This window comes from Periplaneta americana, chromosome 11 (genome assembly GCF_040183065.1).
Source record: "Periplaneta americana isolate PAMFEO1 chromosome 11, P.americana_PAMFEO1_priV1, whole genome shotgun sequence".
NCBI lineage: Eukaryota > Metazoa > Arthropoda > Insecta > Blattodea > Blattidae > Periplaneta > Periplaneta americana.
The window spans coordinates 33,870,149-33,885,361 of record NC_091127.1 but is presented as its reverse complement, the minus strand read 5'-3'; the positions used below and the strand labels follow the sequence as shown (position 1 = coordinate 33,885,361).

The 15,213-nt window shown below is 36.3% G+C and overlaps 1 protein-coding gene across 4 annotated transcripts in view; it reads right to left on the bottom strand.

The window, feature by feature from the left end:
* The window catches only part of Hr4 (Hormone receptor 4), a 266,887-nt gene that overhangs the window by 76,580 nt on the left and 175,094 nt on the right, over window positions 1–15,213 (bottom strand). For all 4 annotated transcript variants that reach the window (XM_069839246.1, XM_069839248.1, XM_069839247.1 and 1 more), the window contains one exon: window positions 456–573. In XM_069839246.1, coding sequence (XP_069695347.1) covers window positions 456–573 — 118 coding nt within the window. The remainder of the gene's footprint in view (window positions 1–455; window positions 574–15,213) is intronic.

Sequence of the window (15,213 nt, the reverse complement as noted above, 5' to 3'; positions counted from 1 at the left end):
GGACAAATCCTTTAATAACTGCCTAACGAATGGTTTTCAGACCCATGTTCTTATTAACTTTTTAAATTGTTTTGATGTTAGGAACACGTCCCCGAAATATTTGACACCAATTTAGATACACCCTATGTATTTTCTCTTCGATTGCAGAAGATTTTATTTTTATTTTCATGAATGAGAAGATATCTTTTAATTAAAATGTTTTAGTAGAACTTCCATTTATTCATGGTTTTTCTCAGTACGAATACATTACTTTCTGCAACAATCGAAATGCATGCATATGTTAATGGAGATATGTTATCACAACGAATATTGACCTACTCAATTTGTCATTTTTACTACAATATATTATCGAATTAAGTAGTTTCAGAATGAAATCATTATAGCTGAAGTAGTTACACTGCTACATTTTTTTCCTCTTCCAATAAAGAGAATAGTTGTGGCTGGATTATACTCACCTGTCCCGGTGGGCAGGGCTGGGTGAGGAGCGAACGCTCTCGGACGCCACTTTGGGGCAGGGCGACACGGGGCCCACCATGTCGGGCGACGACGTGCTTGTGTCTGCCACGCTCTCACCTGCAACGAACATCACGTCATGAGGGCCGGATTCACATAATATACTTCTGGCATCAAAAACACAGAGCATTCAGGCGTAACTCGGCTTTTCGGTTGACCTTCAAGAAGTGGTTTTCGGCATGTTTTTTATAGTAATCTGTTACCGATATATTTGTCATTAGCTCATTACTAGGAGGCGGATGTTGATGACCTAAAAATCTACTTAAAATGATCATTAAAATGCCCTAAAACTAAAGGAAAAATGACATGCAATTAAAAGAAAATGATATTTAAATATTATTCACCGTACTCGCACCACAACTTCTTAAAAATTAGTCACCTTGTTTCAATGATTGCAAATCTTGGAGAGAGGAGGCAACTTCATGGAATTTGGCTAAGATAAAGGAAAAGAGCATGCAACAAAATGAAGGTTTTAAGGGAAAACTATAGATTTTAATGAGGGTTTACGATGTGTTTCAATCAGGGGTGGTCCATGTCAGTGTCTTCATTCTCCGTCTCTCCTCCTTCCGCGCTTCACTTTTGTTACCAGATCTTTCAGAAGAGGGAGTGTGAATGACAAAACAATTTGTGGGCGCAGCGTGTATTCTTGCAATCTTTGTGTTAAAAATACTGTCTACTACAGTAAATATCCCTTCCAAACCATTTTTAGGACACATATTCGTGTCCAGGACATGGTGAAAGTTTCCCCCTTCCAAATATAAATTCTAAAGACACCCTCGTACCGACAAGAGAACAGTAGCGGTCAAAGTGCTCACTTAAACTAAGCTGTTGTCAAGGATTTTATATTACTTCCATTGTGTGAAGTGAAGGCTTCAGTGGAATTAGGGATGGACTTTAGAGTCTGTTACAAACTGTAAAACTCAAACTTCACTGTTATTCAGTTATTCAGTAGGTAATTACTACTGACCTATTTGGTTGGAAAATGATTTGACAGACCTATCGGTAAAGAAGAAAGTAAAATACATTCGAAATGATCTGAAAGTTCTTCAAAGTATTAAAAATGACCAAAAAATGCCGAAAAAATATAAAAATAACCTATTAGTTCAAAAACGCCAAAAAATGCAATATAAGAAATTACTTTTTTACGTTGATATTAACATAGAAAGGATTTCTATATTAATAGGCATCGTCCTAATGTGAAAAATAAGAGGATGACTTTTCATCAACATCCGCCCCCTACTCATTACCATTCGATAAGTGTTTTATTGATTGCCATATCACCACATCACCGTTCAGAATCTTTTAATGACACACTGTGAATGAAGAGCTAAGAAAAAACTAAAGCGGAAACATCCTCAATTGTGATCTTACAACACTCCGATCCAAGAACTGAAGAACTAACATGCCGAACCGGTAACAAAGAACATTTCATATCGAGACCTAATAATATGCTGAAATGGAATCCAAGAACGTACTGCCCTAAAAATATAATTAACCGGAAACCAAACATTTCAGAACCAGAAAGTAAAGATATGCTCAATATCTAGTACTCCAGTAATATGTTTATATGGAATCTAAAAACGTACTGAATTTGGCCCAAAGTATATGCTATGCTAAACCCAGAGACTAAAGAACTTCATAATGAGAAACTAAGAACATACGGAGCTAATAATACGTTTATATGGAATCTAAAAACGTACTTAATCTAGTCCTAAGAAAATACTGAATCGGAAACTTAAAAAATTCATAACCAGAAACTAAGGACATACTGAACATTTCATGACGAAAAATAATAATAACATGCTAACCTGGTATCTAGGAACGTAATGAATCTGTCCTAAGCACATATCGAATAAGAAACTGAAGAAATTCAGAGCTAGAAGCTAATGCCATGCTGATCCAGGAGCTGGGAGAATTTCGAGTCAAGAAATGATAGTGATAATAATAATCATAATCATCATCAGCCTTCAAGTGTTAGACCCCAGTGGATCTGTTACGGTCTCTTGCCAGCGTTTCCTAGGTCTTCCTAAATTTCTTCGACCTCTTGGGACATGCGACAAAATCTGCCTGGGCCATCTAGAGCGATCCATCCTCTTGACATTTGTCTGCCACTGAAGCCTGTATTGCTGCAGATAATGGGCAATAGAGTCAATTTTTAATTCCTTCAATATATTTACGTTCCGATGATGGTCGAGAAGAGAGTATCCAGCAGTTTTTCGCATGAATCTCATTTCGGCAGTTGTTATAACCGCCTTTCGTCGCATTTTCTTAGTGTCCACGCTTCACTGCCATAAGCCAAAACTGGTCGTGCGACAGTTTTGTAGATTTTCAGCCTTGTTTGTCTTTGTACTTGGGAAGGTTTGAATAACTGTTGATGGTTCCAGCAAATTTTTAGAAATTTTGAAATTTTGTTGTCTATATCATCATCAGTGATGTATGATAGATTATAACCTAAATAGTTGAATGAATTCACACGTTCTATTAATGTGCCATTTATAATGATTTTGGATGGAACTGGATCTTTTCCTAAAAAGGCCATGTTTTTTATTTTTCGGTTGATATTAAATTTTGAAGCAGATATTTGTCAGATGTGGACGGCTCGTTGCAGTTCATCTTCTGATATTGCAATGATAACTTGATCGTCAGCAAACAGTAGAGTGTCGAGTAATGATGATTATGATGATGATGATGATAATAATAATAATAAATAATGGATAATAATATTAACAATAACAACATATCCTGATGTGGAATCTAAGAATATGCTGAACTTGAACTTAAGGATATGGAGAATCGGAAAATAACTAGACACTCTGAACAGGAATCAAAAAAAAAAACATCAACATAATAGACAACACAATAAAAAAGACAAAACATAATTACAAGAAACATAGGAACACAGCACAAGCACAAGAATACAAAAGATACATCACACTAACATATGAAAACAAAAACACACACAAGATCGCAACTTCATTCAATAAATTAAACTATAACAACGCATACAGTACACAAAACAGTCTACAAAAGCATCTCGACACATAAACAAATACAACCTCACAGGTATATACAAATTCACATGCAATAGCTGCAACTTTTACATGGGACAGACAGGAAGATCACTTCAAACACGTTACAAAGAACACATCACAGCCATAACCAAATCACACAACACTTCCACATACGCAGAACACATCACAAACGCCAACCACACCTACAGCAACATAGACACAGACATGGAAATTCTAAATATCCAACCGAAAAGTCAGAAACTAAACACACAAAACAATATGAAATATACATATACACAAAAACACACCCACAACAAACCTTCAACAGAACATACACTATTTGACACCACACTACACAACACAAACGTACCCCCACCGGGAGACGCAGTCCTGAAGATGGCTTCTAAGCCGAAACTAATCAACTAAGGTATTTTTAAACTTAGTACAAATTAACACGTGAAAGTAACATAATTCCTAAAATAAAACTTGCTGAACCAGTTACTAAGTAGACGATTACATGCTGAACCAGTAACTGAGGACATACTGACCGGGAACTAATGGCATTCTGAAACAGGGAACAAAGGACATGCTGCAGAACATCTTGCCATTTTAAGCCGAGAAAGATATTCTGAATCAGAAGCTAGGAACAACCTAAGTCGGTGAGTAATGAAATGCGAACTAGACACTGAAGAAGGAAATATATCCAAAAATAGGGAACTAAGAAATTCTAAACCGTACATAAAACATATCGGAACTAGTACATCTTGAAGCAAGAAACGATAATTCCTGGTTTCAACACAAGGAAGGAAGATTATCTTGAACCATGATGTGGCTAATTATTTATTGACAAAAAATACTCTCTAAATCAAAGAGTAAATATCTTAACTTTTTGAGACAATATGTAAAAAACATTCTGAAGTCAGAAGTAGATCTATTTAACCAGGAAATCAGGACGTTCCGATGTAGGAAATAAAGTCGTGATTCAAGCATTTTGCTGAAGTAGATACGCCATTATCTGAATACAGGACGAAGAGATAGGCTACTTGGAATGCAGCGTAAAGGAAAACAAATGTTGTGATGTAACCACAACGATCAAAAGTGGAATATACTCATTTATACAAATACGTTACCAAAAGTTCTCTGTTTTGAGATCGAATTTAATCATTGTTCCGACTGAACCTTGATTAGGCCTACGCATCACATAACCTCGCAAAGAAACGAAAAGGAGGAAAGTAGCTACTTCTGGTAATATTTTTAGTTATACTTTCCAGAGTCTCGCACCAAATCCAGACGATGATGTCAAAACTGTAGCTACAAAAGACAGAGAATGCCTCTTTTGTTAATTACACAGTAAGAGAAAGCCATAAAAGCGCGGGAAACAAGGAAGCGTGGGGAAGAGTCATTTTATGGGAGGTTAGTTGCCTCAAGGCCCACATTCACTCTCGAGACTGGAAATCTGGCGTGAGTCTTGAGCTGGTTCTCATGTTATTAAACCCAATGACGTAACGAGACGCTTACAGGGTAATAAATGCTTTTTATTAGGTGATCAGAGTTGTAGGTGTCCGGAAATGAATTTACCGAGTACTGATATAATTTATAGGTTTAAGAACATAACATGAAAATTGTTTCTTAAATTTACAGTTGACAGATCGCGGCCTGTTTATATCCATCTTCAGTTTGTGCACTTCCTGCTAGTAAATAGATCGGTATCATTAAACATAGAAGGCTGTGGATCAGTGAAATTTTGAAAAGATATTTCTCCAATGTTATTTCTACGGGAGATCTGAGCAATGTTTATCCTGCTGACATCTAATTTAAGTACTAAGTTAATAGAAGATTTGAATTTCTTTCGAGAACTTGCTGTAGCAATAACAATAAAGTTCTTGTAGCTACATAGGTAAAGGGTTTCATACCTATGTATACTGAAAGATTTTTTACTTATTTTGGTAAATAAGACCTACTATCAGAGTCTGTAACCTCTTTGAACACCCTGTATCTTTTTCAAAATTTGGGGGTCTATACAGGATGATACGGTGAAGATTTTTCACCCAGGAACCCATGATCGGAAATGAAAATTGGAGTTATCTACAGCATGCTTTGCCTGAACTTTTTGAGAACTTTCCCTTGCAATTGCGCCCCACCAGCATGATGGTGTTCCACTGCACTTCGATCACCTGGCCCGCGTGTCTCACAGTGTTTTCACCAGTAATTGAGAGAGGATGCCCAGTCCCTTGGCCTGCGCGCTTCCCTGACCTCACCTCTACCGACTTTTTCCTATGGGAGTAAGTTATGTGAAGGCTGTTGTGTACGCAGAACCAGTAGAAACAGTGAGCTAAATGAACTTCCTGAGCGCATGTTTACAGAGTTAGATATCATAAGAGGGGCGCGTGTAATCTTAAGGCAAAACATGGTTTGTTGTTGCGCGATATAGACTATAACGAAGTTGGCGGTCGTCACTTCGAACATTTATTGCAAATATGAAAGTCGATAAAGTTCTTCAAACTACTCTGATGTTTCATTTAGCCTATTGAATTCGTAGAAGTTCGCCATCACAAGAACAGGAAAAACAACATCTCACAGTGCTGTAGATACTTCAATTCTCAATTCCGCTCATGGGTTCCTGGTGAAAAATCTTCACCGTATTACCCTCTACACTCCCCAATTTTGAAAAAGTCATTCAGTAGCACCTTGTATATGTGTTATGAGACTCATGAGACACATTCTGTTACAATTCAAAGACTGCGGTATATTTTGCACAGTCGTTCATCAGAATTATATGATTCGTTTCTCACAAAGCTTCAGATTTTTAAAAGCTACAAGAACAGTTGAGGCGGCCGGGTAGCTCAGTTGGTAGAGCAGCTGGATACGGACTGGAAGGTCCGGGGTTCGATCCCAGGTGGTGACAGGATTTTTTCTCGTTGCCAAACTTTCAGAACGGCCCCGAGGTTCACTCAGCCTCCTATAAAATTGAGTACCGGGTCCTTCCCGGGGGTAAAAGGCGGTCAGAGCGTGGTGCCGACCACACCACCTCATTCTAGTGCCGAGGTCATGGAAAGCATGGGGCTCTACCTCCATGGCCCCCAAGTGCCTTCATGGCATGTTACGGGGATACCTTTACCTTTTACCAAGAACAGTTGAAAGAGCATATGTTATGTTCAGATGTCATGATAGAACTGACAATGCACCGTATAGTGATATTGGTTTCCATGAGTAATAATACATTTTAGGATGGAAAACTAACATTTGATCGCAGTTCATTAGAATTACGTCCGGGAGGGGAGAATTAATTTTCCCCGGGGGAGAGGGAATTGTCCTCTCCCCGCGACTACCCCTTGAATTCATCGCTGTGTCCGTTACACGGATGCGAAGCGCGTGGGAGACACTTCCGCTATGCATGTACCCAGTGACCCCCTGTTGGTGCTTCACCAGGAACGCGGAAATCCAAGCGAGAGAAAGGAGCAAGAAGAGGAATATGTCTGTTGTTATGAAACTCGGCGCGGCGCGGCGCTGCACTCAATGCCGCGACACGTCAAGGCCACAAAGACGTGGGTTTGAATCCGCTCACTGCGGAAGTAGCGTCACGATTCGGAAGCGTTAACCCTTTCAGTCAACAGCGAGCGGACATTTTAAAAGACTTAGGGCCAATTGTATAAACCATTTAATCTTAGATTAGAGGTTAAATTGGTCTTCGTTCTAGCTAAACTTGGAATTTTGTGTTGTACAAAGTCTAATCTGAGATTAATTTGTCTTAAACTAAAGTCAACTTTGACTGAAGAAATTTCTCCGATTAAATTGGATGATCCAAGTTCAGTTATTTCTTTTCTGTTTGAAGCATACGAGTAGTAGATACATATATATTTCAATTTCTTGCCTTAATATACACATTCTTATATTTTATAAGGCTTTATCGTGTTCAGCAGTATCAAATAACATAACCTATAATTATATTATGTTTATAACAACCATTAATTATTCATGGATATGATAGGTACATTCATAAATTTTCAATGAACTGTATTACTAAACGAAAATTGTCGTTTTATAAAGCTTTGTTATGTTTAGCAGTATCAAACATCATAACTTAATTTGGAGAACGGTCAATCTTCTTCTTATTGTCCGCCATTATTTACAACGCACAAAACAAACCAGTGTCTCCAACAGTGTGTGCGGAAAGTCGCTAGATTTCTTATTATCAACAAAGAAAGATTAAATTTTGTCACTATGAGGTGCTAAAAAGGTCGCTAAATCCCTATTTAAGCAATATTAACGTTAAACGAAATTGTCGTCGAAAAAGAATTAAAGTCGCTAAATTGGCTGCACTGAACAAACCTGTACAACATGGCCCGCGCATCACATACTTCACCTGTTCATGCGATGTTGCCAAGTCCTTTTCACGTGAACTTAGATTGCATTTGAACCAAGGTAATTTGATCTCAGAAAAGTTTTATACAATAGAAGTGTCTGAACTCGGTTCACTTTCCGATCTTCGATCAAAATTGATCTTTTAGTCAGGGAGTTTTATACAATTGGGCCTTAACAGAGTTTGTAGGTTTAACTATGTCTTCACCAACACACAGTCAGCCAAGAAGCTAGAATGTTTATTTTCAACATTTCACACATGTGTTGAAAATGAAAAGTCTTACAAGCGAACATTCTGATGGGGACAGATAAAAAAGTTAAAGTTTTTTCTTCCACCATGTTAATAATGTCAAAAGAAGTGCTTATACAAATTTTGGCCACTCGACCACAATTACAAGGGCCGTAAAAATAAGTTCGCCAGAGGCCGTTAACAGAAAGGAAACACAATTTAATTGGAAAAATTTATTGGAACAGACACAGCAATTATTGAGCTATTTTTCAACATATTCCCCACCGAAACTGAGACATTTGTCATATCATGCGATCAACAGAGAGGTGCAGACGGCTGTCACATCACACTGGTTCCGATCCCAGGCGGCAGACTTCTAAGACACAAGAATACAAAAACTGATCCCATGGTATGACAAATGTCTCAATTCCAGTGGGGGGTATATTGACAAATAGCTCAACAATTGCTGTATCTGTTTCAATAAATCTTTCCATGTAATTATGTTTTTTTTCTGCAAACGGCCCCAGGAAAAATCCACTTTCTGGACGGCCTCGTAATTGCGGTCGAATGGCCAAAATTTGTATAAGCATTTCTTTTGACATTATTAACATAGCGGAAGAAAAAACATTTTTATCTGCACCCATCAGAATGTTTGCTTGTTAGCCCTGATCACATTTATATCAGATTGGCTATTCCCATGTTATGAAATGGCAACATAAAACGAGAACAACCACCAGAGCCTCCACCGTCGAAAAGTTACTTTTTGGGAACGACTGCTAGATGGAAGTACTAGTACTGTAGCTCCATACAATTCCCATGAAGGTTATAACGTGACTTCTTTTGCAGTTGCTAGATGGCAACATAGTGAAATTGATAAAGTCCGTTAGGCTGAACCATTTTTTTTAAAGTGATCAGAGGTCTTAGCATGACTTTACTCGAAAGGGAAGAAGTCGGCGGTTCTGTCTTATCTGTTTATGCAATGTACAAGCCCCGTTTCTGAATCAGAGAAGACTAGAAAAAATTTGCAAGCATTCCTCGGTCATCTCTCTTACTTCAGAGAGAGACACCTGAACATGGAAAAAAAAGAATCGGTGTAATTAACATGACACAATATGCTTTTATCTGTTTATACTATGTACAAATACGTAAAAAAAAATTTGGAGCTCCCTTACTGTGTAAGTTTCGTTTACAACATTGCTCACGTGCAGTAAGCAAGAGCCCCTGTATATATGCTACTTGTGGACAGTCGTGCAAAATTGTTGCCTACATACAAGTAGACTCCCATCAAGACTCGCTCCAAATTTTAATTCCGTATTTGTACAAGAGCCCCCATTTCTGAATGAGAGAAGGCTAGGAAAAATTTGCGAGCATTCCTTGGTCATATTTCTTCACGGAGAGACGCCTGAACATTAAAAAAAGAATCGGTGTCATTAATATGAAACAATATTTCTCACAGTACGTTTTACGCGTTCCGCAATAATCTATTTCTTACTTCACGAAGAGACGCCTGAGTAAGAAAAAAATAAGATATATCACTTCAATTCTAGATGTTACCTTTAAGTATACAAATTGTAAACGGTATACTACCGAAATTTTAATAGATTATATAATTTTCCGTAACCTTAGACATTCATTGGTAATTTACGAGTCTAATATTTTCAGTAAAGTTAATAGTTCAGAACAAAATAAATTTGACTGCATCATGCTTATAAAAACCAACAATTGATGTCGGCGAGTCTTTTTATATTTTGTGTAGAATTTAAAACGAATGGTTAATAAAATATTAGGAAGTCTATGTCTAAGGAATTCTAAAATTTTCTTACAACATATATTTTTCTCTTTTATGCATTAAATTTCTGAATAAAAAAAATAGATTTTTCATGAACATGACTTTCGTCACCTGTACTATACAGCATATTCCCCGTATACACGTGAACAATTTTGCACAAAGTTACATGTTATAGGCCTAGCATATTGCAATCATCTGTAGTTTGTACTTAGGTATTTACAAAAATCAAAATTTAGTAGTAGCCTATCAAAAGGTATGTTATGTACATAATAATATTCTAGCTACATTACTTGTCAAACAACCTGTACTATTGTGAAGGAAAACATTTCAAGAGAAAACATATTTTATGGACATTCATCCGCGAATATAAAAACGTTCTTTACAACTGATCTTGATAGCAGGCAATCTTACAGGACGATCAGAAAGAAAGTGTGGAGAGAAAGAAATCGTGATTTCACTTTTCCAACTTGTACAGAAAGGTAACTTTTATTCACTGAAACATTTATTTTCTCTGTTTTCGTAGAAGTTAATATCACATTAATTTAATAAAGTAATTCCTATAGATATCGCAAAGTCATACATTTTTTATCCCACGAACTGGATAAATAATTCTGTAGATAGCCTATTATTTAACCCTTTTGAAAAAAAATGAAGTCTCTCCCCCCCCTCTATTTTATAATAATTAATATATACTATATAAAATTTCTGAAACTAGTTTGTATGCATTTATCGACGTCCTAAAATATCTTGCTTCAAGAAGTTTTCATTTGGAAGTATAAATGATCTTAGAAATAATGTCTTTGATACGTACGTTTTGCAGACAAATCGTATCTGTCGATACGGGTGCATCCGAATTGGTTTCCATTTTCCGAATTGGCTCCAAAGTGACTAAACTACATCAGCATTTTCCTTCCTAGTTTTTTTTTTTCGCTCATAATAAACAATTTATTACATACTATTTAAAAATGTAAACATAATATATCTGCTTTAAAATACATACAACACAATTTTTTTTTCATATGCCTAGGCCTATTGGTCACAACAAGTTTCTTCAATTGAATTTCGAAATTAAATACAAAACTACAGAGATAACTGGGTAAATCATATTGACAGAATGCATAGGAAGATATCCTAAATAAATTCCAGTTCCACATTAAATTATATATCAACAAAAGTTGAAGCAAGAAACCACACTAACTACTCGCTCGACTGTAGACTATTATCACTCTCAATTGTTTATGAAATAGTTTAACGTTTAACCTTTAAATTGGCAAAACTTCATTTCTCACACTTACTTACTTACTTACTTACTGGCTTTTAAGGAACCCGGAGGTTCATTGCCGCCTTCACATAAGCCCGCCATTGATCCCTATCCTGAGCAAGATTAATCCAGTCTCTACCATCATATCCTACCTCCCTCAAATCCATTTTAACATTATCGTCCCATCTACGTCTCGGCCTCCCCAAAGGTATTTTTCCCTCCGGCCTCCCAACTAACACTCTATATGCATTTCGGGATTCGCCCATACGTGCTACATGCCCTGCCCATCTCAAACGTCTCGATTTAATGTTCCTAATTATGTCAGGTGAAGAATACAATGCGTGCAGCTCTGCGTTGTGTAACTTTCTCCATTCTCCTGTAACTTCATCCCTCTTAGCCCCAAATATTTTCCTAAGCACCTTATTCTCAAACACTCTTAATCTCTGTTCCTCTCTCAAAGTGAGAGTCCAAGTTTCACAACCATAAAGAACAACCGGTAATATAACTGTTTTATAAATTCTAACATTCAGATTTTTTGACAGCAGACTAGATGACAAAAGCTTCTCAACCGAATAATAACAGGCATTTCCCATATTCCTGCGTTTAATTTCCTCCCGAGTGTCATTTATATTTGTTACTCGATGGATAAATCTCCAATTTTTATAGTTCCATTTCGTACAATATTCTGGTCACGAGACATAATCATATACTTAGTCTTTTCAGGATTTACTTCCAACCCTATCGCTTTACTTGCTTCAAGTAGAATTTCCGTGTTTTCCCTAATTGTTTGTGGATTTTCTGCTAACATATTCACGTCATCCGCATAGACAAGAAGCTGATGTAACCCGTTCAATTCCAAACCCTCTGAGTTATCCTGAATTTTCCTAATGGCATATTCTAGAGCGAAGTTAAAAAGTAGAGGTGACAATGCATCTCCCTGCTTTAGCCCGCAGTGAATTGGAAACGCATCAGATAGAAACTGGCCTATACGGACTCTGCTGTAAGTTTCACTAAGACACATTTTAATTAATCGAACTAGTTTCTTGGGAATACCAAATTCAATAAGAATATTATATAAAACTTCTCTCTTAACCGAGTCATACGCCTTTTCGAAATTTATGAATAACTGATGTACTGTATACTTATACTCCCATTTTTTCTCCAATATCTGTCGAATACAAAAAATCTGATCAATAGTCGATCTATTACGCCTAAAACCACACTGATGATCCCCAATAATTTCATCTACATAATATGGAGTTAATTTTCTCAAAAGAACATTCGACAAAATTTCTCTTCTTTTCTTGTTTCTTTTGTGGGCTCTTCCACTCTTCAGCGGTTGCCCTGAATTCCCTTCCGCCATCCTCCTCCTGCATATGTCGGTCCTTCATCATTTGCATGACACCGGCTTTCCATTTTTTCTTGGTCTCGCACGCTTCCTCCTTGCCCAAGGTGACCATTCCAGAATAATCTTTGGCCATCTTTCTTCTTTCATCCTTTTTACGTGGCCATACCATTGAAGGGTTCGCTTCTCGATTCTTTCAATTACCGACTCTTCCATCTCCATCATTTTTCTCACATCATCATTCCTTCTCCTTTCCAATCTGGATACTCAAAATTTCTCACACTAGTTTATTAAACCGTGTCGGACTGTAAAGAAAACAACTATCGCAATGTCCATATTTTATATGTTGTACAATATTATAGTATTGTGAAATTTTAATTTTCCTACCAATTTTTTTCTCTATTGTTCTATTAAAATTATACCATATAGCCTATTAACTCGAATCAATTTTTTGCAGCATTATAATGATTTATTATTTACACTTCATATAGCAAGAAAGAAAAATGGAGGCAGAATGAAGTCTTTGAAGCTGAAGTGTTCAGAATTAATAGCCCATAATTTCACTTCTAATTCGATTCTGCCATTCATTAGAACGGTACTATGGTCCATTTCATCTTATGCAAATATCTATCCCGATAGTAAAGCATGCCGGTCGTTCACCTCTAATTTCTATTTATCTGCGGGCCTTGATTTGCCAAGTACTAGTCATGTTGATTTTAATCATATTTCTTTTCACGTACAAGTTGTCTGTAATGATGTAATGAATGTAAGAACTGTCCAAATACTTAAGCAGGTATGTGACATCTTAGAAGAATGTTTGAAGAACTCAGGAAATACAAAGCGATAATATGAACACAAAGAAAAAAAAAGAAATATTCTGCTAGTATGTGCTAATGTAGGTCTAATGACATTTGACATTTTAACAAAATGCGAAATCAGTCTAGGCAATAACATTTCGTTGCATCGTCAGTTATATAATGCGATCTTGTAACACAACAAAACAAAATTTCCCCACCTCTTTCCGCCTTCTTAACTTCGATGATTGTATCTTCACATAGAAATTATTGTGAGAAAAATGACTGTCGCACCACAGTTTGAACTTTATCGTCATGAGAACAATGAAGCATCGTACATAAAATGGCATGAGCATCCATTGAGAATGGAATTACACAGGATCTTATTTGATATATATAATTACAGAAAACGGAATGTTGGTATACTGTGGGAACGTTGGTAATACCAGTTTTAAATTAAAATAACCTTTGTAAAGACAGTAGTAAACCAAGTCATGTAGTTTCAAATGATGTTGATGATATCGATATCTAACAAGCTTAATCGATTGAACACAACTTAACAGAAAACGGGAGAGCTGGATAATTTACACGTCATGATTCTCATGCGTATCATCATATACCTCACTTATATTAAAACAAGGTGAATCCACAAATCGCAAACAGGATAAAATTTAGTAAAATAAAGTCCAAAGCTTATAGTGGAGTCTGCCCCATGCTTCTTCGCAAATCGAATTCCATTTTGCTTTTAAGTTGGCTGTTTTGTATCCTGGATACTGGTGGTCAGCCGTAGATGTCGGCAGTGACGTCGCCAGGATCAAAGCAAGGGGGGTGCGGATGGGGTGCGAGATTTAAAAATGGGGTGCGAGCTGTAAAAATGTGGTACATAAAAAATCCAAAATGTTCTTTCATGCACTTGAGCGCATACTATACATCTGTTTATTAATAACTAGCCGTACCCGTGCGCTCCGCTGCACCCGTTAGAAATAAATATAAAGTAATTACATAATTAAAATAGGACGTTTGATCCAGGGAACATTCGTGTTTGGTAGAAGGATAAATCGTTTAATATGTTACTTAATTTAAATTGCATCCAAATAATTAAAATGCGACCATTTTGGTCCAGAGACACTCATTTGGTGCGATGACAATTCCTTTAACATGTTTCTTAATTTTTATTACATGCAACCATAGTTTAATGAAGATTGACATCATTTACATTTAATGTGTATATTTTATTTTACTTGTTATAGATTTCCATTGAATTATGGCAATAACTTAATTTTAACCCTTGTTTTCTACGTATTCAGTAAATGGCGCTTGGCCCACTATGGTTCTGAACCCTTCAAATAACTTAAATTATATTATATAATATTACATGTTATATTATATTATATTATATTATATTATATCAGAAGTCACTGTAATAACATTACATCATTATGTCCATCTAGAGAAACTACACTTTCCAATGGTAAAATAATAATTAATTATACAAATCGGTTAATTTAGCTTCCGATATTACTTCATACAAACATAGAAATTCTCTGTAGGCTATCTTTCATAGCTTTCGATTGTTGCTGTCCAAGGCCCCTTATAGACGAAGTCATTTGTTTTTTAATTCATTACACGGCCTTAGATGGTAGTTATTTTAATTTTAAAACTCATTTATCTCATTTAATATCAGTCCTATCGAAATTTTTCAAGGAATAAAACTTATCGCAAATTATTTGTAAAGAAACTTTTGTTATGTAACATTTTTCACAAAAATCAATAATAAGCGAGATATTTCGATTTATTTAATTCAAGCCCCCTTATAACCCCCCCCCCTTTTAAATAGTGTATTTTGAATGCCATATAGCCTAAAATCTAAGTTACAACGAACTTAATTTATATTCCAATTTTCATCGAAATC